This window comes from Schistocerca nitens, chromosome 3 (genome assembly GCF_023898315.1).
Source record: "Schistocerca nitens isolate TAMUIC-IGC-003100 chromosome 3, iqSchNite1.1, whole genome shotgun sequence".
Taxonomy (NCBI): Eukaryota; Metazoa; Arthropoda; class Insecta; order Orthoptera; family Acrididae; genus Schistocerca; species Schistocerca nitens.
In genome coordinates this window covers 635,948,052-635,968,836 of record NC_064616.1, presented here as the reverse complement: position 1 = coordinate 635,968,836, position 20,785 = coordinate 635,948,052, and the positions used below count along the sequence as shown (strand labels likewise).

Below are 20,785 nucleotides of genomic sequence, written 5' to 3'. Positions count from 1 at the left end.
GGCCGTCTTCCGCTCACGCCCCAACATCGTGCAGCCCGCCTCCAGTGGTGTCGCGACAGGCGTGAATGGAGGGACGAATGGAGACGTGTCGTCTTCAGCGATGAGAGTCGCTTCTGCCTTGGTGCCAATGATGGTCGTATGCGTGTTTGGCGCCGTGCAGGTGAGCGCCACAATCAGGACTGCATACGACCGAGGCACACAGGGCCAACACCCGGCATCATGGTGTGGGGAGCGATCTCCTACACTGGCCGTACACCACTGGTGATCGTCGAGAGGACACTGAATAGTGCACGGTACATCCAAACCGTCATCGAACCCATCGTTCTACCATTCCTAGACCGGCAAGGGAACTTGCTGTTCCAACAGGACAATGCACGTCCGCATGTATCCCGTGCCACCCAACGTGCTCTAGAAGGTGTAAGTCAACTACCCTGGCCAGCAAGATCTCCGGATCTGTCCCCCATTGAGCATGTTTGGGACTGGATGAAGCGTCGTCTCACGCGGTCTGCACGTCCAGCACGAACGCTGGTCCAACTGAGGCGCCAGGTGGAAATGGCATGGCAAGCCGTTCCACAGGACTACATCCAGCATCTCTACGATCGTCTCCATGGGAGAATAGCAGCCTGCATTGCTGCGAAAGGTGGATATACACTGTACTAGTGCCGACATTGTGCATGCTCTGTTGCCTGTGTCTATGTGCCTGTGGTTCTGTCAGTGTGATCATGTGATGTATCTGACCCCAGGAATGTGTCAATAAAGTTTCCCCTTCCTGGGACAATGAATTCACGGTGTTCTTATTTCAATTTCCAGGAGTGTACTTGATTACTAAAGTAAGGCTGTTCGGGCGTCGTGGGCTACACTGTTTTTTCACATCCTCTCTCACCACTTTGACAGGTAGGTGGTTCTTACCATAGAGCGATTCTTTCCAAACAGTAAGTGACTTGTGTACCAAGTTTGGTTGAAATCGATCCACTGGTTTTAGGAGGAGATGTGGAACGTACACACATACATACATATGGACATTCGTTATTCTAATATGTGTGGATCCGGCGGGATTCACAAAAGATGGCATTGTAAATTACCACAAATCGCTCGTCTGTGCAGGTGCAAATCCTCCAGGATCACTTCAGTATCAACTTTTGGACAGGAACTCTCAGTGACAGACTGATTAATTGGCGCTATGTATCACCTATTTCTGTGCGATGAATTATTAGTGCCATTGGGGAACGTTAACCTTGCATTGTTCTGGCGTAACCACAAGCGCGAGAACGATGAAGACGAACGGAAGACCAAAGAAGGCAGTGAGGAAACGTCGGCCAATGGTGCGTGGAAATGGACCGCGCCACGCCAGGAGCGACATCTGAAAGAAGTAAATATATGCGCCGCTTCTGCCAGCCTCTGGGCTCAGATCGTCTCAGTAAACTGACATTAATGGAACGTATTTGCGGAGCGTGCTATAGAACAACTAATTATGATCCTTATCAGTTACTTGTCTGGACTTTACCTGTAGAGAGGACTGTTACTGTTTGTATGTTACTTGTGACAACGATGTATCTCCAAAGTTAAGCATTGTCAATTGTTGTACAGAAATAAAACTACTAATGTTATTTGATTGTATTTTTGTATAGCATTCCGAGAACGCTGCATCCCTTAGGCACTCTATTAGCGATGAATGGTCAAGACCTCACATGCAGAAAGACATCGACTATTGCACGACGGGACATCACCCCATTTTCTACGGATCGTGCGACAGCACTTCACCACAACGTCTTCTAGGCTATGGATTGTTCGAAAAGGTCCAGTAGCATGGCCTCTGCGTTCACTGGACCTGAATCTGTTGGATTTCAGGCTATGGGGATATGTAAAGACACTGGTGCATGCCTAACGCAACGAAAATGAGCAGACATTATAGGAAGTGTGACCAGTGCATGTGACGCAATCCGAATGGAGCCAGGTGGATTTGAGAGACTGCGAGGTCTTAAGATTGTGTCAGGATGCAGCACTATCTGTAATGTCTACATCTATGTAACAGACAGGTGAGATTGAGGGAAGAGATTGATCCCTATCTTAACAGGTATTGGTTTCCAGACTATCATTATAGAAGCTTTCCTTCTAGTTTATACCAATCCTATCTCCTGCAAGAATGTGTGACACTTTCTTTAACACACTCTATACCCCGCTAGCCACTTTTCAGTACATGGCGGAGGGTACTCCACTAAAATTCGGTGGTTCTATTCTCGCACTAATCAAGGGAAAACTGACTGTCTGTATTCACCTCTACGCGCCCTAGTCTCTCTTATCTTTTTCTCACGACCTCAACGTGAGTTATACATTATCTGATCAGCAGCATCCGAACACCCCTAAGTAAAGAGGAATTGACCACCCGTCATTGTACTGTGTTGTCAGTACAGAAGAAGAAACAGCATAATGGGTCGGTTAGAAGAGCTCAATGACTTCGAACGTGGGCTAGTCACTGCTATTCAACCTGAATAGCAGATCCATCAGGAACATTGCAACTCTTTTAAAGCTGTACAAGTCGACTGTTGGTGATGTGATCGAGAAGTGGAAAGGCGGAAGAACAACCACAGCCAAACAAGAAAAGGCAGACCACATATACTGGTGGACAGGAACCGCCGAGCTTTGCGCAGGGAGTGCGATAAAATCAGCGGCAGGAAACTATAGTGAGTGCCATAGTGCTACCAGAAGTCCAGCTGGCAGAATGACTGTACATATGGAGTTAAAAAGAATGGGATACAATGCTCCTCATAAGCTACACATTTCAGTAGTCTGTGCTATAAGACTTTTGAGGTGGTGTAAAGAGCGACTTCACTGGACAGTGGATGATTGGTAATGAGTGATGTGGAGTGATTAATCACGCTATACCCAGTGGTAATCCGATAGAATGGTTTGGGTCTGTCGAATGTGTGGAGAACTTTACCAATCATCATGTGTATTGCCAACAGTGAAATACAGAGAAGGTGGTGTTACAGTACAGGGTGTTATTCGTGGTCAAGGTGTTGCCCCCTTGCCGCGTTTAAGAAAACGCTAAATATGGAACGAAAAAAATACTTTCTACCACATTATCTACTGCGTACAGTAGAGGAATAGTTCGGAGACCATGTTTTCTTACATCGGCATAATACTGTACTCTGTCATGCTGCAATAGTTTGTGGACAATAACATTCCTGAAATGGCCTGGACCGCCCACAATCCCGACATGAACTCAATGTAACACATTTGGAATGAGTTAGAACCTTGTCTTCACTCCAGACCGCAGAGTCCAACATCAGTACCTTCTCTGGTTTCGGTTGTTGAACAAAACAATGGACCACCATTCCACCACAGACATTCAGACAACTCATTGACAGTCCCTTCATCAAAACTCAAGCTATAATAAAGTAGATGGAGAAATAATTCCATATTAATGTCCAATAATTTGTGTCCGGCTATATTTAATCGGACAGTGTGTGATGGTGGCAACAAAATTTCGGTATGGTCTTCCTCTATTATTGCTTTTCTGAATTTACCCAGAGTGGAATAACTTCGGCGTTCTTCCAAAGATTTCAGTTTATGTTCTCCGAACTTCTCCATTAGATTTTCGCGTGGACACTCCCCCCTCATTGCGATACTCGCAGTATGTCTCTGAAATCTCTGCATCTACCATTTACTTGGTAAGACAGTGTTTGTGAAAGAGCAGAATATGTTTCACACTTTTCCTGAGTTCGAGCTGAAGTTTTTGAAATCAACTTCTTTCGCTCCTGAACGTGATAAATTTCAAACTCAGAACATACTGTAGGAACGTGCTAGAAAATGGCGTCAGGGATATTTATATATAGTTCTGTACAGTTGTTCCTTAACCCATCTTATAAACGAGATGACGTACACTCTTTTAGAGTGATCGGTGGTGCAACTTGAAAGTAGTACGTGCACTAAGTTGTCATGAGTCTCTCTGGTTAGGATGTTTGAATTAAGGGAATCATTGCATTTAAAAATTATGTCGAAAATTCACGTATGGCAGGAAACTACGTTCGATGTGTGTTTTAATGGACGTGGATGATAACATAAAGAATTTATTGATAGACCAGGAAAATTTGTATTAGCCACTGAGAACGCTTTCCAACGAACTTATTAAGAAATTGGCGTCTGAAGGAAAAAACTTCGAGTTACTAAATATTTTGTTTAGGAATGTAAACCGATGCTTCACATCTCTATATTCGGAGAATAAAACAGCACGTGTGAATTGCACGTATGTAAATTCCGTATTTACATTATTGTGTCCTCACCAATGGACGCAACCGGAGCTGGCGCACTGAGACAGTTTCTGACTGGCCTCATGTGCGGCGCTTTTGAAGTTCGCTGCCAACCACAAACGCAGTCAGCAATCTACGCGCCGCCCCCTATGAGATGGACTTTCGCCTTGTGAGAAGCGGCGGCCATAGGCAGCAACGCGGTGCACGTTCGACGTTGGCGTATGACAATTTTAGTACGGAGTTCCAGGGCTGCAGTTTGTAGTGGAGATCAGCCTTCGAGACTTAGTCTACAAGTGGAGCCCCCTATAGCCTTCACATAGGGACCAGTGTTCGACAGTGATTGACAGTGTGGCTCCCAGGACGAACATAGCCTTATTGTCACAGTATTCAGTAACATACGCCTTGACAGGCCACTAGTTAGTTGTATCTGTCCGCAAGAACATCCAACGAGTTGCAGTACAACTTAAATTAAGTATCGCAGCGCAATAAAGTGTTCCGCCCACCTCGGAGCACCTAAGTCAAAAACACATCGTACATACGTTGTCAAGATGCTGCGTTTTAACAGTTCGCAACCCCACCCTTCCTGCGGTAATCTCTTTTTTAATTAGGCAGCTTTCAGCTTCATTGGCACAAAATGTTGCGGCTATCTCTGCTGCTACGTACGCGTGCGAGTCGACTGGGTTCAGCAGTAGTTAGTGCAAACTGTCGACCATCTAGCGAACTCAACACACAAAACACCAAACAACCCAGTCTATGCTCAGCTACAATCCAACACAGTTATACATCCATAAAGTAGATACATATTCATACTGCTATGTACAAATGCAGCTGAAATTTCATTATGAAAGAAATAAAATTTTAATTAAATACATATAATTAAAAATGACTCAACTAACTTTCGAGAGCAAAGGAAACAATATTTCTCTCGTTACGGCACCTATGTAACATTGGAAACACCGTCACAATGAGGCTGAAATTCTGTGAGCTACACTCCACTGACGATAGTTTTTTAAGGGTTGCTTCATTAGAATAATGTGGGAGGAAATGATGGAGTGAGAAATATTATTTTCAAATGTATTAATTCATTTGGTCTCAGTTGCAATGATTTAAGTTCAAGTAGAACTGATTCATAATTGCTTTCATCAAAAACGTAAATAGCAATAAGCTAACAATTTCTAGGTTTCTCTGGATCACAAATGTGGTAATATTCAAATAACAAAAACTGCATCTGTGCCGAATGTACCTTAATGTTCCCTGGAAGACTGTAGGTTGATAGGCAGATCACTTTTCAAAGTCTAGGGAACTTATAAAATGCGTGTATATCGGATAGCATAACCTCTGAATCCCGGTATATTAAAGAAATAACGATAAACTTCAGCCACAAGTTGCAAAACAGACTCGCAAATTGTGAGCTACGCAGTGCAAAACCAAGCGCAAAAGATAGACGTGACACTTACACGAAAATCGCCAAAGGCAAGCCAAGCTGCAGCCGTGCACCGAACAGCAACTCTCCAACGAACGAGACACAAGCAGCCGCCGTGTGCTTGCCCAGGAATCGACAACTCTACACCCAATCCAACTCCGACCAGACTGTCTCACTCATACTTCTAAGAATTACGTACGACATAAGGAAATTGCAAGGTCTGGCGCACTGACAACCTTCAGAATTTTTCCATGCAGCATATGTTGTATTCTTTGTTACACAAACTGAAGTTGGCAGAATACTGAACCTCGCCTTATGATTGGCACCTCGCTTTCCACGCTGTTAAAAGGAACATAGCGGTGGTCCTGCTTTCCTGCTCCCATCTTCTGGACCACCTGCGGGCTTTGTTCGAATCTCGGACCTCTCGTGGCTAGCACAGGTTCAAAAGGCGCTTTTGTAGCACTCTGGCTTAAGAGACACTCAGAGCGGCTTATTAACGCGACTGCTGCCCATGAGAACTTCTGTTGGGAAACCTTTCGAAATTCCGCCATTGTCAACCTACTGCCAAAGACTTGCAGGTGCAGCACCAAGCCACATTCCACGAACTGAGGAAAACACGAGCTACTACGCCAGAATACACAGGTCCTGCTTTTCTATTCAGGAAGTGTATGAGAATACAACATAAAGTGATTATACGCTGTCAGAAAAAAATCGTAAGATCAAAAATTATCAACGTAGATTAACGAAATTTCGGGAATACAGTTGTCTAATGTCTATTTAAGTGATTAACATTGCAAGATCACTGGTTAATATAGGCGCGAGACAAGCCGTTGCAAATGTGAAATGCCAGTACAATAATAACCGGCGTAACCGCCAGATTGTTGAATGAAACCATGTAAACGTGCATGCATTGTGTTCTACAGGTGCTGGATGCCAATTTATGGGATGGAGTTCCATGCCTTTAACACTTGGTCGGTCAATACAGAGACGATTAATGCTGGTTGTGGATGACGCTGGAATTGTCGTCCAATGATGTCCCTTATGTGCTGGATAGGAGACAGATCTGGTGAGCGAGCAGGCCAAGGCAACATGTCGACACTCTGTATAGCATGGTGGGCAACAACAGCGGTATGTTATCCTGCTGGAGAACACCCCCTGGAATGATGTTCATGAATGGGAGCACAACAGGTCGAATTATCACACTGACGTACAAATTTTCAGGCAGGATGCGTGGGATAACCATGGAGTGCTCCTGCTGTCATACGAAATCATACCCCTGATCTTAACTCCAGGTGTAGGTCACTATGCGTAGCACACCTACAGATTAGTTGCAGGTCCTCAACTGTTCTTCTTCTCACTAACACACGGCCATCACTGGCACCAAGGGAGAACCAGCTTTCTTCAGAAAACAGAACAGACCTCCACTCAGCCCTCCAACGAACCCTCGCTTGATACCACTGAATTCGCAAATAGCGGTAGTTTGGAATCAGTGGAATGCATGCTGCAGGACATCTGACGCGGAGCTGTTCTTTGAGTAACCGATTTGTAACGGATAGTTGTGTCCCCGTGATGCTATCTGCTGCTCGAATTGCTGCTGCAGGTGCAGTACGATGCGCCGAGCCAAACGCCGAACACGATGGTCTTCCCTCTCGGTCGTGCCAAGTGGCTGTTCGGAGCCCGGTCTTCTTGCGACCATACATTCTCGTTGCCACCGCTACCAGCAGTCATGTACAGTGGCTACATTTCCGTCAAGTCTTTCTGCAATCTCAGTGAGGTGTTGGTAACGATGTTTTTGTCTCCTTAAAGGCATTCTTGACTAAAACCATGTCTCCACGTCCAATCACAAAGATAACTAACGCTCACGACCGTTACAGCGTGTATTTAGCGCAAATTTGATTTGTATTCCCATAGTGGCGCTACTAGCACCACTCTCATGCGACTGGCGAGAAACCTGAACAAACATCATCTTTCAGATGTAGAAACACGTCTACCAGCTTTCGTTTATGTCGCACAACTCCTTGGAGTTGCAATTCTTTTTTCCGTCAGTGTACATACTGTCGCTTAGCGACATGTGACAGACCAGTGTCGTCACAATATCTGAGTTGATTTACTTATGCAGTTAAAGATATACACTGATTTCAAAAACTTAACAACGAAAGTAGCTTTCGCATGATGTGTCACTGTCAATTAACATAGCTCGATGAAACTTGGGCCATATATAGAAAGAATTGCTACAGTGTAATAACTGAAAGAAATTCTCAATGGACGAATATAAATAACACTTTTATTAAAAGACAGTAATGACACTGAAGTCACCCGATTTATGATGGTCCACTGGATATTACAAATGGCGGGACATGGTTCTTAATATCTATATTGTGTGAACACCACGGACGACAGTGCATGCTCTGCAATGTGCTCCAATGCTGGCCACAAGATTGGTAGTGAGTTCTTGTGATTGGGAATTCTATCCCTCCACCAGCGCGGTTGACAACTGCATGATGGTCATTGTTGTCTGTGGACGTGCTGCAATACGTCTCTCCAGCGCCTCCCACACGTGCTCGGCGCGATTTGAGTAGGGGGAACGGTCAGGCCAGTCCATTCGTCGAATATCCTCTCGTTCAAACAACCCCTCCACATGCGCTGTTCGATGCGGCTGCGCATTGTCATCCATGGAAACGATGTCAGAGCAGAATGCACCGCTGAAAAGACGCACAGTGTGACGGAAAACAGTGTCACACTAACGTTGACCGAGAATATGCTGTGTTTAAAAAGTTGGAGGTCAGTACGCCCACGCAACATTATGTCTCCCTAAACCACAGCTCCTGGGTCACCTAAGTCATCATTCTCGACAGCGTTCTTGGGTGCTTTACGTGTTTCCACCTCTCCCCATAAGAGGGTACGAGAATCACTACTCAGCCTGAATCTGCCCTCATCCTAGAAGAGCACGTGATCCCACTCATATTTGATACAGTCCGTATGTTCTTGACACCATCGTACACGGTGCCTTCGATGTGCGAGTGTCGACGGATCTCAGCGTACTGGTCGTCGGACGAAAAGACCAGTCCCATGCAGTCGCCGTGTCACTGTGGAGCGTGACACTGTGTGCCTTGCAGTCCTGTTAAATGTGGTTGCAACTATACCAGCTGTTTGCCGTGGGTCCCTTCTGACCTGTTGCACCATGTATCAGTCATCTGCTACTGTAGTTTCCCACGGTCGACGACCTTCACCGCTTCGGGCAACAGTGCCTGTGGGTCGCAACGCTCCCCGCGCATGTGAAACAACGGTGTGAGCAATACCAAACTCCTGGGTTACACTCGTCACACTTCGTCCTTCTTTCAGTTTCCCGATGACTCTTGCCCGTCTGAAGTCAGATGTCGCCTTCAGGCCATTTTGTAATTCAGAACACCGCCACAGTGCACAGAAACTGCTCGTTGATTGGCATATCCTTTCTATTCCCGTTCCTTCAACCGAATCGTGTTGTAGGGACAGCCCCATTTGACGCCTTAGTCACGCTAATCTCACACCGTGTGACGTTCAGCTCTTTGTGCACGACCAGGAGACCTGGCAACATGCATCAGCACTTTCTTGTATTTCCACCTAGTTGTTAACATGTTATGTTACTTTATTTATTTCGTCCTTAAGGGCGACAATGATGTTGACCCAGTACCTATGCAACCACGACGGACGGATGATTTGCTAACCAGCAGTGAATGTAACAATAATTTCGTCTGGATCAATGGCCTGGTGCATGCCATTAAATTGTACTACACTTCAGTTTCCTAGATGTCTCTAATCTATCTTAGGTATCTACAGTTTAAAGTGGAATCCGAACTGCATGTCGTTCCTCAAGACTCCTCACATCGTTGTAATGTGAAGACTAGATCAAAGGCAGACTGAAAATTTCCGTTGTCCGACCAACGTTCGATACCACCACCTCTCGGTTTCCACTGGATCAACAGGCCCGACAACACTGACAGTAGTACATCAAGTGAATTCGCCTCCATTTTCATGTGTGTAGCACGCATTTCTAGATAAACACTCAAAAACTAGCTTTTTAAAGCAGAAAATAGTTGCATAACTAAGAAGAGATGTTAATAAACACAGACTAAGCGGATAAATATCACCTTCATTGAAAACAATGTATGGCTGTGGTGCCCACTATGAAGGAGATTCTGCATGATATTAGTTTTCTTCTTGTGCATCTCTTGTGGTGCCATGTTTCTTGGCTGCTTTATTTCCTGCTATTGTAAGTTTTCTCTTGAAATGCATTCTCTAGCCCAGTCTGATTTAGTAAATGCTTGTTTTATCCAGCTGTGTAAGCGATTACCTAGGATATCTTTGACGTCATTGCTTCTAAGTGGCTGTCCGGTTGATTCTCGCTGTTAAGTACAAGATGCACTTAAAGCGCTGTAAATGTTTGTTAGAGTTAACTGACAATCAAGAAAGCTATTCTAATGGGATCACGGTGATGTTACTTATGTTACACTGTTTAACAGGTTTCACAGATACAAACTAAAATTAGAATATTGTGGGTGACTCTGTAATATGTAAAACGAAAGCATTGTGCAGTTGAAAGTTTGGAAAATTAGCAGTAACTTAATGATTGCAGATGAATAAGTGTATCTATTTCCTAGTATGATATATAACGTTATTTGGATTTTGGGTGCTCGACAGCAGGGTACACGCTACAGGACACGCAATAGCTAAACGCAATACCTTTAGTTTATGTCGTACACCTAGTGTTCTGTGTCACCAATGGACAACAGCTATAACATGTGTTTCCAGCATCCTGGCCGTTAAATTTTTGTGTTTTGTTGAGAATTATTATCACATTGTCTCTGCCGTTCACAGACAAACGTTTTAAGAAACATACCTGATGCTGTGCATATAGCAATTTCATACTGGGACATTTACAACAATGTTTCCTCCGTATTTATGGACTATCAGCTGTGACTTAGCCAGTAGCTTGCGTTGTAGGACCTCTACCATGAAGATTCTCATAGGTGTCTTACACTGAAATCGGACCACTAGAATACCAGGTGTAGCGAAAAAGCAAGTTACGTTCAGAATGCCAGACCTAAACACAAGCAAGGTATCAAAACTTACCGTCAGTACTGGGCTTGCATTTTGGGACAGTCGGAGCATATGTACAGTAATTGAACGTCTTGAAATACCTGAAACGCAAGCAGAACAAACATTAAACTAATTATCACTTACATAAAATATATCTATAATTCTCAAATGCCTATATAATGGATATATATACGGGGGTTGTACACAAAGTAAAAGCTAAAATATAACGGCTGAATGAAATTACGTTTTTCACAGGCGGTCGGGAGACCGTTGCTCTATTGTTTGTATGATGTGTTACAATTCTCCAGATATAATTTTTACTCGAAAAATTAGTTGAAAATTACAGAGTTGAAACAAAATATAGTAATGTGCGACTTGGTACTGAAGAATCATGCTAAATATTTTTTAGAAAGAGAAGGCTGACTCCTCGTTGAATTTTTGTGTCGAGGACACGATAAAAAAAGTAATTTTTATTTTGTGACAGTACAAAAGCCGTATTGGCAGCACGTAACTGTTGCGTTCCTTCGGTAGAGTAATGTTGGTGCGTCCACCGGACAGCAAAGATCTCGCACCAAAAAACTGCCTCTCGTTTCCAAAGTTGAAGGAGTTGTTACGTTGAAATGTCTCTGCAGAAGACTCTGATGTTCGACAGGGAAAGTAACTGAAGATATGTTATAGACATACCTGAAGTTAACACAAAAATGTAGGGTTTGACAAGTATTTAGCGTGATTTATATCTTTACTTTCGATATAATACTCGCACATCAATTAATCAGAAAATAGTGCAAAATACGACATTTTAATTCATTTATACCGTTTTGCCGTCATAATTTACATTTCGGGACAATGACAAATCTAAGAAAGAAAGCAGTCTCATTGTAAGGCAATGGGAAGTGCTTTAATAAACCAAATAATTAAAATTAGAAAAAAAATGAGTCAGTTGTTTGTTGTGTTGCCACAGGCAATCGTCTCTATTAAAAAAGGTAATAATAGGTGAAAGAGATTGTTTTTAAGATTCTCCACTATCTCGTGGAGAAGTGTACCTTTGTCCAGAGTCACTGGGTAGATGAGCGCAGCTTGCATTCACTGCAATTATATTTTTGTAGCTTATGTCCGCACATAAAAGGTAGGCCGAAACAGAATTCTCATTTGCTGCTCTCTTCTGCTTGAACTGCTGTGGCGCGTTATTCATAACGCAACAAAACGTTTCCCTTGTTACAAAGTGGAAAAATCTGCATCCGACTTACAGCAGTAAAATTCGCAGGGAAGGATCACGTACATGCGTGTAAAGCTGATAGAATCATGTTGGACTTTACAGCGCCATGTCGTTGGAAATATCTTTCCACAATGTTCTCATTTCAAATCTGACTAAACAATATGTGAGTTAAATGGAATATAGAAGTAGCTGTCTAATGTTCAACGGCATAACCTGTTGGAATAAGGTGGGACAAGTCAGTTTGCAGCATATACACGGAACGAAAATTTGGCTGTGCGCACCTGTTCGCTATTTACTCATAACTGAATATATTAGTGAAACATACTTTACCGGAAAAAATGCAACAGACTAAAGGACTGTGTTCAGTGGCACCAGGGTATAATACAAGCATACTGAGGGGATGTAATGTTAGTGATTCATTTGTCACGGTCATCGGCGATCATACAGCGCTCAGGAGGCCTGTCTGCGCACTCTCAGCTTTGACTCTTCAGGCAGTAACTGTGCTGAGTATAGAGTTGAACAACGTTTGCAACATTCATTTTAGGGCACCATCATGCCGAACCGACGAGTTAGATGTCTCCACCTGTGTTGTGCAGTTGTGATTAGTGAGTTAGTTTTTATGTAGCAGCTTGAGCTTTTCCTCTCAGTAGCGCCACAGTCGGGTAATTTGCTCCTTTGCGGCGGTCTGTTTGCACTTTTTCAGTTACTCCTCACTGTTTTGTTTGTATTTTTGAGATTTTATTGGTTTCTTTACACAGTATGATAAGGATAGGGGCGGTGCTTGGTGTGAACGGACACAAGGAGAATTGGCCTCTGTCTGTAAACAGCTGCGTTAGCTCCAGTCGACAGTCTTTCGGCTGCTGCTCAAAGCTGTGGCCACAGCAGGGCGCCGGTGACAAGACCCGTGACATCGTTGGTGCCGTTGGAATCCCCTGGTGACCTGACTGCCACTGCGGCCGATTTTGCTGCCCAGTCCAGACAAGCGAAGAGGGCTGGTATGCTACTCATTGGGAGGTCCAACGTTAAATGGGTAATGGAGCCCTTCAGGGAAACAGCATGCAGGGCGGGAGGGAATGTCAGTGTTCACTCGGTATGCTTCCCGGGAGATCTCGTCCTGGACGTGAAGAAGGCTCTGTCGGTGGCTATCGAGCGCACTTAGTGCAACCGGCTGCAAATAGTGGCACATGCCCGCACTAATGACGCTTGTCGCATGACTTCTGAGGCTATCCTCGGTTCCTTTCGGCGGATGGTAGTTCTGGTGAAGGCAATTAGCATCGCACGCGGGGTGCAGGCTAAGCTGACTGTTTGCAGCATCGCACCGAGGGTGGATCGAGGTCTTCTGGTTTGGAGCAGAGTGGAAAGTGTAAACCAGAGGCTCAGACGACTCTACTACGGTATCGGATACGAATATCTCGACCTGCGCCACCGGGTGAAGAGTTGTAGGGTTTCCCTTAATAGGTCAGGCATTCATTACATACAGGAAGCGGCTACTAGCGTAGTGAAGTACGTGTGAGGCGCACATGATGTTTTTTAGGCTAGAGAAACCCCCGCTGCCCCCCCCCCCCCCCCCGCCTTGGGATCAGACACGAATTGTCTGCCAAAATCGAAGTTACACCAGCCACAATGATCTCAGAGAATGCTCTTCCTCACAGATCGGATACAGAAAAGATTACTATGGTATTAGAAAACAGCAGGAGCATTCAAGGAGAGGTCCTAGAATTATTATCGCTTATTGAAGATTATAATGCTCAGACAGAATTAGGAACAGAAAGTTGGATGAAATCTGAAGTGAACAGCAACAGAATCCTAGGTTCAGATTGGAATTTTTATCGCAAGGATAGGGCAGTTGCCAACGGTGGCGGCATCTTTGTTGCAGTAAAAATTTCGTTAATATCTAGCGAGGTTATCATGGATTCCGAATGTGAATTAATCTGGATGAACTTAAGCATCAAACGTCGGTCAAAAATGGTAATGATATGGCTTTATAGACAGTCAACTTATCATGCTGTTGTAATAGAGGGTGACTTCAGTTGTCAGGTATAGATTGATAAATTTGTGCTATCAAAACTGGTGCCAGAGACAGGAATTCGTGCAATATTATTCTGAATGTCTTGTCCGAAAATTACTTCGAGCAGATAGTTAGAGCACTAGCGACAAACAGACCTGAACTTATCGAATCAGTTAACGTACAGGAAAGTATCAGTGATCAAAAGGATGAGATAGCGACTATGACCACGGGTTTTACAAGGAATGTTAATAAAGATAGAAGAATATTTTGCTTAGAAAGATTGATAGGATACAAACTGCAGAGTTTCTGAATAGTCAGCATCAAATATTCGGTGCTAAGGGCCAACGTATGGTGCACAAATGGGAAAAATTCAAACACATCTTTCCACATGCCTTACACAAGTATGTTCCGAGCTAGATCATAAAGGATGGGATAGACCCACCGTGGCTTAATAGCAGTGTTGGAAAACTGCTGCCTAAACAAAAAGAGCTTCAGCACAGATTCAAAAGAAGTGAAAACCTAGATGACAAACGGAAGTTGAACAAAGCGAAAATGAGCATAAGGAAAGCAATGAGTGAAGCGTTCAATCACTCTGAACGTAAAATTTTGTCAACCGATCTGCGTAAAAACGCTAAGAGGTTTTGATCTGACGTAAAATCAGTGAGCGGTTCTAAATCCTCTATTCATTCAATCAATGACCATACTGGCACAGAAACTGAAAATAATAGAGGGAAGGTCGAAATACTCAATTCGGTCTTCCGAAATTGTTTCACCGCGGAAGATCGTAACACCGTCCCTCCTTTCAATCATCGTATGATTGTCGAAATGACAGGTATTGAGGTAACCGATAGCAGAATAAAAAAAAGCAACGAGAATCGCTTAGTAGTGGAAAGCCATCAGGACCAGGTGAGATACCTACAATATTATACAAAGATTACGCGAAAGAACTTGCTCTCATTCTAGCAGCGGTTTATCGTAGATAGCTGGAACAAAGAAGGGTACCTAGCGAATGGAAAAAAGCGCAGCTGATTTCCGTTTTCAAGAAGGGTCGTGGCAAAAATGCACACAATTATAGGCCTATATCGTTGACGTAAATCTGTTATAGAATTATAGAATATGTTTTATGTTCAAGAAGTGTGACTTTTTGGAGGACGAAAATTTCCCCTATAAAATTCAACGTGGGTTCCGCAAACAGAGATGTTGCAGAACTCAGCTCGCCCTGTTCCTCCATGAGATCCACAGCGCTGTCTGCATACAACGGCGCTCAAGTTGATACACTAATGCACAACCACACTGTTGGTGACAGATTATTGGAAACAGTATCTACCGTGAAGTATTTAGGAGTAACTACCAGGAGTGACCTTAAGTGGAATGACTACATAAAACAAATCGCAGGAAAAGGGAAGGCCAGAGATTCGTAAGAAGTATCTTAACGCAATACAACTCATCCATGACGGAAGTCGATTACAAAGCGCTTGTTCGATCGTTTCTTGAGTATTTTTCATCAATCTGGGATCCTTAAGAGGTAGGACTAATAGAAGAGACAGAAGATTCAACGAAGATAGGCACGTTTCGTCACGGGATATTTTAGTCGGCACGAAAATGTTACCGAGATGCTCAACACTCTAGTAGAGAGCATTTTCCGAGAAGAGTCAGAAAACATTTTCCTTCCTCCCACATATATCTCTCGAAATGACCAAGATAAGAAAATTAGAGATATTAGAGGCATTACAGAGGCTTTGTATTGTATTGTGTTGCATGGAACTGGAGACCTAGAAACGATGGAGGGGCTTCGTCCCCGCCATGGCCCGCAGTGGTACACAACACCACAACAGGCTACAGCAGTCCACTCCCCCTACTGCCGCCCCCCACTGAACCCAGGTTTATTTTGCGGTTCGACCCCCCGTAGACCCCCCCCCCCCCCCTCGCAGACGAGTAATCCCAATGTGTGCGTGGGAGACTAATTATGGTGTACGCGTACGTGGAGAAAGTGTTTGCGCAGCAATCGTCGACATAGTGTAACTGAGGCGGAATAAGAGTAACCAGCCCGCATTCGCCGAGGCAGACGGAAAACCGCCTTAAAAACCATCCACAGAATAGCCAGCACACCGGACGGGGACCGGCACGCCTCCCCGCCCGGAAAGCAGACCGCACGGCTAACTGGGTGGGCTTTATAGAGGCTTACTTACAATAATTTTTCCCAATCGCCATTCGTGAATGGAATAGGGCAAGGGGGATGAGCTAGTGGTAACAGAAGTACCCTCTGACACATACCATTAGATGTAGATATACTCCTGTTGAGCTGCAGGTATTTGAATGGGGTCGCATTGTGGAGCTGCAGTAAGCTGGATGGCTCCACATGTTGGGCACATTGCAATGGTGGTGCGCCACTGCTTTCAGCACTGCTCTGTGGAACATTCACTCGCCTGTAGACAAGGGTCTGGACGTCCGCATAGTACAGACGCATGTCCAGATGTATGCATTGTGCGAGCAGTGGTGGACGACCGAACATCATCCAAGGAAGACATCAGGACATATGTTGCACCTGCTGTTTTATCGTAGACCATCGTGATCCGCCTGCAGCAAGATTAAGATCACACATGCCCCTGGCCAGACTACCACTGCCATCTGGACACCGCCAAGATTGGCTATTCTGGTGTAGTGAAAGAGTTGACTGAAGAGTGGTATGGAACTCTGTTGTCTTCGGTGATTTGAGTAGATTCTGACTATATGTGAGTGACGGGCGTACACGTGTATGGCGTGGACATGATGAGCTGCATATTCCAGAGTGTATTCGCCTTCGACACAGGGGTCCCATCCCAGGATCCTTGATGTGGGAGGTAATCGGTTACAACTCGCTGTAAAATTTGGTATTTCTGCTGGGTAAAGTAATCAGTGCATACTACATTGCACAGGCTGTTGTTCTAGCGCTACCTCCATTCTTCGACGGGAAGGTGACGTGCTTTTTCAGCAGGCCATTACACGTCCATATACGACTGTTGCTACGCATCGTGCTCTTCGCAATGTACAAATGCCGTGGTTAGCAAGATGACCAGTGCTCTCGGCAATTGAACACTTATGGGGCATGATGACGTGGTACTTACTCGTTCTCCAGAGCCTACAAGAACCATTGCCAAATTGCGACAAAAGGCGCAGGATGCTTGGTATAATGTATCGCAGGATGCCATTCTGCACCTTTTCTGATAGTACGCATGCGAGAACACACGCTTGCGTTGCTGCCACAGGGGGATACAGAGTGTATCGATTCGACTATTTGGGCACCCTTTACTGTGCCATGTGTGTTTCACTTGGTCTCAATTTGTTATCATATACTCCTAGTATTATGAACTACTTATCACCTCACTTGGCAATAAATTGACATTGTCCCTGAAGGTGTTGCATTTTTTCCCGGCAATGTATTCATGTCCAGCAAGCAGTCGAGATAAAGAACATAGCGTAGTTTCACCTACTCTTGAAACGGCATCGCCATGGAACTCCCGGTCTTCATATTTAGAACTACATTGACCCCTTTTTTGTGAAACTATTCACAGCCAGTCGTATGAAGTGTCATATCACCTTACTTGTGTTTTCACGGGACCCAGTTGCAATTGCAGTAATAGGTAAAATATGTTTACTTCAGTGTATTGGTAGACAGAACAGTTAAAAGCATTACTCGCATTGCACACCATCATTTTCCGAAATTCTCTTCAACTACTGCGAAAATGCACTGATGACCATAAAACTGCAGTACCATGAAGGCTGTAAGCAACAAATATCAATAAAATCTTCAGGTGTTCTTTGCCGCACAAGAACCCAATTTGAAAGCTCACAATGCCATCTCAGGCGGCGAGAAACTAGTGACGATTTTACTGCACTGACACGCAGCGAAAATCTTTATAAACAAACATCAAATTGGCATTAAGTGTACTACAATCTTGGATACGCGAATGTTTATCATCTCAGCACAACCATACACAGTAGTTAGGCGTAACTTTATCTCCATTCTGCATGTAAGGAAAGATTACACAGCGGGTTTCTCAGTGACACGTTGCACTTCAATGTTGTTTGTTTGTTACAAGAACGTTTATGTCTCATTGAATAAGGAAAAACGTCTACCACCAACAGTCGAAATTCGACAGCGGCAGACTCGTGGGTTATTTAGACTGCCGTTTATCGTTCCACAATACTGCTGCTGGCGTTGATCGGGATCCCACAACTGAAGCGAATATGAAATCGATGGGTTCAGAAGGGCCATACCCTATGCTGTTCAGGATCTCAACGATCCCACACAACTGGCGGGAAGAACTGATGTATTATTCACTCGGCCGTGCAGGATCTTACAGCCACCTCACATTCCTTGCGTCAGGAAACTGACTTGCTTGCACCAAGACAAATATCCACACGGGTATTGCGACGACATTTGGAGCACCACGGACTGTCAGCAGGGCGGCCATTGTTGTGGCTTCCCTTCACACGGTAGTAGAGAGAAGCGCTCCTACAGTGGTGCTCTAACGACAACACGACACAGGAATGATTACACGCTGTCATTCCAGGTGTGCCCACTTCCGCGTACAGGATCCTACTGGACGATTACGTGTGACGATGTTCCGAGGAGAACTAACGTTGCCGGGTAACACTCATCGTCGTCAAACGGGGCCAGTTCCTGGTGTGGTGTTGGCTACATAACTCTGGTTTGCATAGTCGGTAATTTGGACAACAGGCTTCACATTTCTGATATAGTGTGGCCTGTGAATGCGTCTTATCTTCGAGACCTCCGTGACGTCATCTTTCAACAATTTATTACAAGGCTGCGTGTTGGTTGTGTTACGCTGGCTTACTTCGAGAGCGTCAGTGTTTGACTGTTTCTTTGGTCAACACGTTCTCTTGACCTCTCACGCGTTGCAAATCTCTCACCATGGATTGCGGGACACTAGAACGTCACTACTTGGCATCCACTGCTATTGATGTATTCTATCATGCAGCTGAAGTAGCATGGATTAATTGTAGTGCAAACTCAGTTCGGCTCGATGTCCAACCGGATAAGACACATTGTTGCTGTGAGATGTGACAGCTCTGTCCACTAAACTGTGCAGCCTGAATACCCGCAAACCACTCACAGAACTAATCATGTATTCTTTCTATTATGCTCTAACGCACAATATTTAAAATTTCCTTATTTGTTAGTGTTTCTGCAATTTCAATGTATTTCAGATTAGCAGCTCAGTCAACTCAAAATTCCCGTGCGGAACGAAATGGATTATATGGAGTAAATACTTCCAGGGAGTTTTCAAGCAAACTTTGGAATAAGTTAGAAATTTTGCATTATTTCACAAGTGATAAAGAACTTTTGCCACTGCATGGTTATTTTCTTTTACTTCCAATGTCAAACCTAAACAAAATTAATTGAAGGCATTTTTGTACCTAGTGTAGTAATTATATGTTACTAGCGAACCCGGCAATGGTTCAAATGGCTCTAAGCACTATGGGACTTAACATCTGAGGTCATCAGTCCCCTAGACTTAGAACTACTTAAACCTAACTAACCTAAGGACATCACACACTTCTATGCCCAAGGCAGGGTTGGAACCTGCGACCGTAGCAGCCGCGTGGTTCCGGACTGAAGCGCCTAGAACCGGAACCCGGCAATGTCTCGCAATTAGTAAATATGTATGGGAATTGGATGTACATCCTAATCACCTCCTCCCCCTCTCTCCGTCCATCACGTCCTACCCCTCTCTCGGTCGGTCTCCTCCTCCTCCATAGCTCTGTCCGTCTCCCCCTTCCTGCTATCTATGTTCATTTCCTCCCAACCCTTCTCTTTGTGCACCTCCTCTTTCCCCTTCTCTCCGACCTAGAGCCTTGTTTATTGTGCTATCATTTATGACTGTATTCTGTATAGTTTTAATCTAAGACTGCGGAACATTACAATGTTTCGAACGTAAGTATAACTTTTCCGTTTTCTGTTAAAACCGACTGCGAGGAAGAAACCAGAACAGCACATTCTTGTGTATGAATGTTTGTTTAAACTTATGTAGAAGGAGGAAGAATAAGTATGGGAGAAACCACTTGTCTAATGGTTTAAATATCAAGAGATTGTAGTTAAAACTGACTTCAAAACGCAACGGCATATTTTCACAGCACAAAACAGCACGTAATTTTTTTCTCACATTCGGTTTAAAAAAAACCTGTACATTCTTGTTTAAAAATATATATAACCTATGTCCGTCTGAATCTGCGAGTACATTAGATTATTGTGTAAAAATTTGAAGTAAATCGTCAAGAACAAATTTATAACGCCCATATGGTGTTTCCGTCCTAATCTACATATATTATAACTAAAAACTCTTAAGATGGTATCTTACTCATGAACTCCTAAAAATTAAGCATATTTATGAATAATGCTGTACGCAGGTGATGATGAGACGTAAATATACTGAGTTTCCTCGAAATTAGGAAGATCCCATTTGCAGACAACAGACTATAAATTCTGGCTGAAAATCATATTGCCGTCTGTCAACATAGTCTACGCGCCATGCTCAACGAAACAGAAAGGATTACATGGAAGCAACTAATATTACCCACTTACTCCTTATCGATATCACTGTCCAATGGGAGTTCTTAAGGCTCCATATGAGCCTTGCTGCTTGGCTGGGATGTAGAATCAGGGTAGGTGACGAACTTGTTGGAGAAAATATTGAGTAATCGAGAATTGTGCACACAAGGATTACCCCGCAGGAACAGCACTTTCCATGACATCGCAGGAAGAGAAACAGAATGGACTGGATAATGCTCTGGATGTATCCTGTGTTGTT

The 20,785-nt window shown here is 44.1% G+C and overlaps 1 protein-coding gene across 1 annotated transcript in view; it reads right to left on the bottom strand.

The window, feature by feature from the left end:
* The window catches only part of LOC126249373 (relaxin receptor 2-like), a 379,385-nt gene that overhangs the window by 173,918 nt on the left and 184,682 nt on the right, over positions 1 to 20,785 (bottom strand). The window contains exon 6 of the mRNA XM_049951026.1: positions 10,783 to 10,850. Coding sequence (XP_049806983.1) covers positions 10,783 to 10,850 — 68 coding nt within the window. The remainder of the gene's footprint in view (positions 1 to 10,782; positions 10,851 to 20,785) is intronic.